We start from the raw sequence: 1,099 nt of genomic DNA, 5'->3' as shown, positions 1-1,099 counted from the left end.
CTAAAATAGCCAAATTAACCTTTTTTGATGCTGTTTTCATCACCTTACTCTGTGCTAACAAATCTGTAGTAGCTCTTTAACAGTTGATATGTTTTTTATTCCTAGCTAAAATAGCCAAATTAACCTTTTTTGATGCTGTTTTCATCACCTTACTTCTGTGCTAACAAATCTGTAGTAGCTCCGTACCGTCTGCTACAGATGATTTTAAAATGGACATTATAGCCTCCTGAAAATCGTCCCTCTCTCTGTAGCATGTCCTACTTACTTATTTTAGCAGTTTTCCATACCTCTCCTAAGATCAGTTTCAATTCTTTCTCATCATTCATCTAAATTATATCCTGAAAATAATTTTTATGTCCTACATTTATATAATCCTCACATTACTGATTTTTATTATATTACCCAATTTTTTGACAGAGATATACTCAGGCCTCTTTTTTGCTACATTAGTTATTTCCCCTTTGTAAGAACTTATACATAATTTAAACCATAAATTTCCATAAACTTTTTTTGTGTTTGGAATTTTATTAAAATGTTTCTAACCCTTTTTATTTTCTTGTGATTTTGTTTTTAATTAGAAGACACTCCAAGTCAGCCCCAAATTATTGTGGTGCCAGTTCCCGTACCAGTGTTTGTGCCCATACCCCTTCATCTTTATACTCAGTATGCTCCAGTTCCATTTGGAATTCCAGTTCCAGTGAGTACTCATTTAGTGATTAAGGCTAATTTAGCATGTATTTTTCCCCCATTAAAGTTTTACAGCTCTGTAAAGAAACTTCTCCCTTGCTAGTGAAATATTCATGATTCTGGTTGATTGTTTTCATAAGAACATTGTTACTTACTGGTGGATTTTATATAAGACTATTGTCTGTCCCCTGCTTTCTCAGAGAAGATTATGATACAGCTTTTTAAAACAGGTTTCATATACAATAAGAGCACTTAGAAAAAGATCAGAAATGGTGCGTATTAGAATCCTGGATTTTAGCAAGGGTGAAAAAAATAATACTGTGATTTACATTATTCTCATTTTTTAAAAAAGAAAAATGGATTTTTTTTAACATTTATTTATGTTTTGGAGCTCTAAATTCTTTTTTTTTTT

General features: G+C 31.4%; 1 protein-coding gene across 1 annotated transcript in view; it reads left to right on the top strand.

The window, feature by feature from the left end:
• Nucleotides 1–1,099, top strand: part of ZMYM4 (zinc finger MYM-type containing 4) — a 168,719-nt gene that overhangs the window by 134,691 nt on the left and 32,929 nt on the right. The window contains exon 17 of the mRNA XM_023512266.1: nucleotides 579–697. Within this exon, the coding sequence (XP_023368034.1) occupies nucleotides 579–697 (119 nt within the window). The remainder of the gene's footprint in view (nucleotides 1–578; nucleotides 698–1,099) is intronic.

Source organism: Otolemur garnettii, unplaced genomic scaffold (genome assembly GCF_000181295.1).
Source record: "Otolemur garnettii isolate 467f Iridium unplaced genomic scaffold, OtoGar3 scaffold00025, whole genome shotgun sequence".
Taxonomy (NCBI): Eukaryota; Metazoa; Chordata; class Mammalia; order Primates; family Galagidae; genus Otolemur; species Otolemur garnettii.
This window is presented reverse-complemented; position numbering and strand designations above follow the sequence as displayed.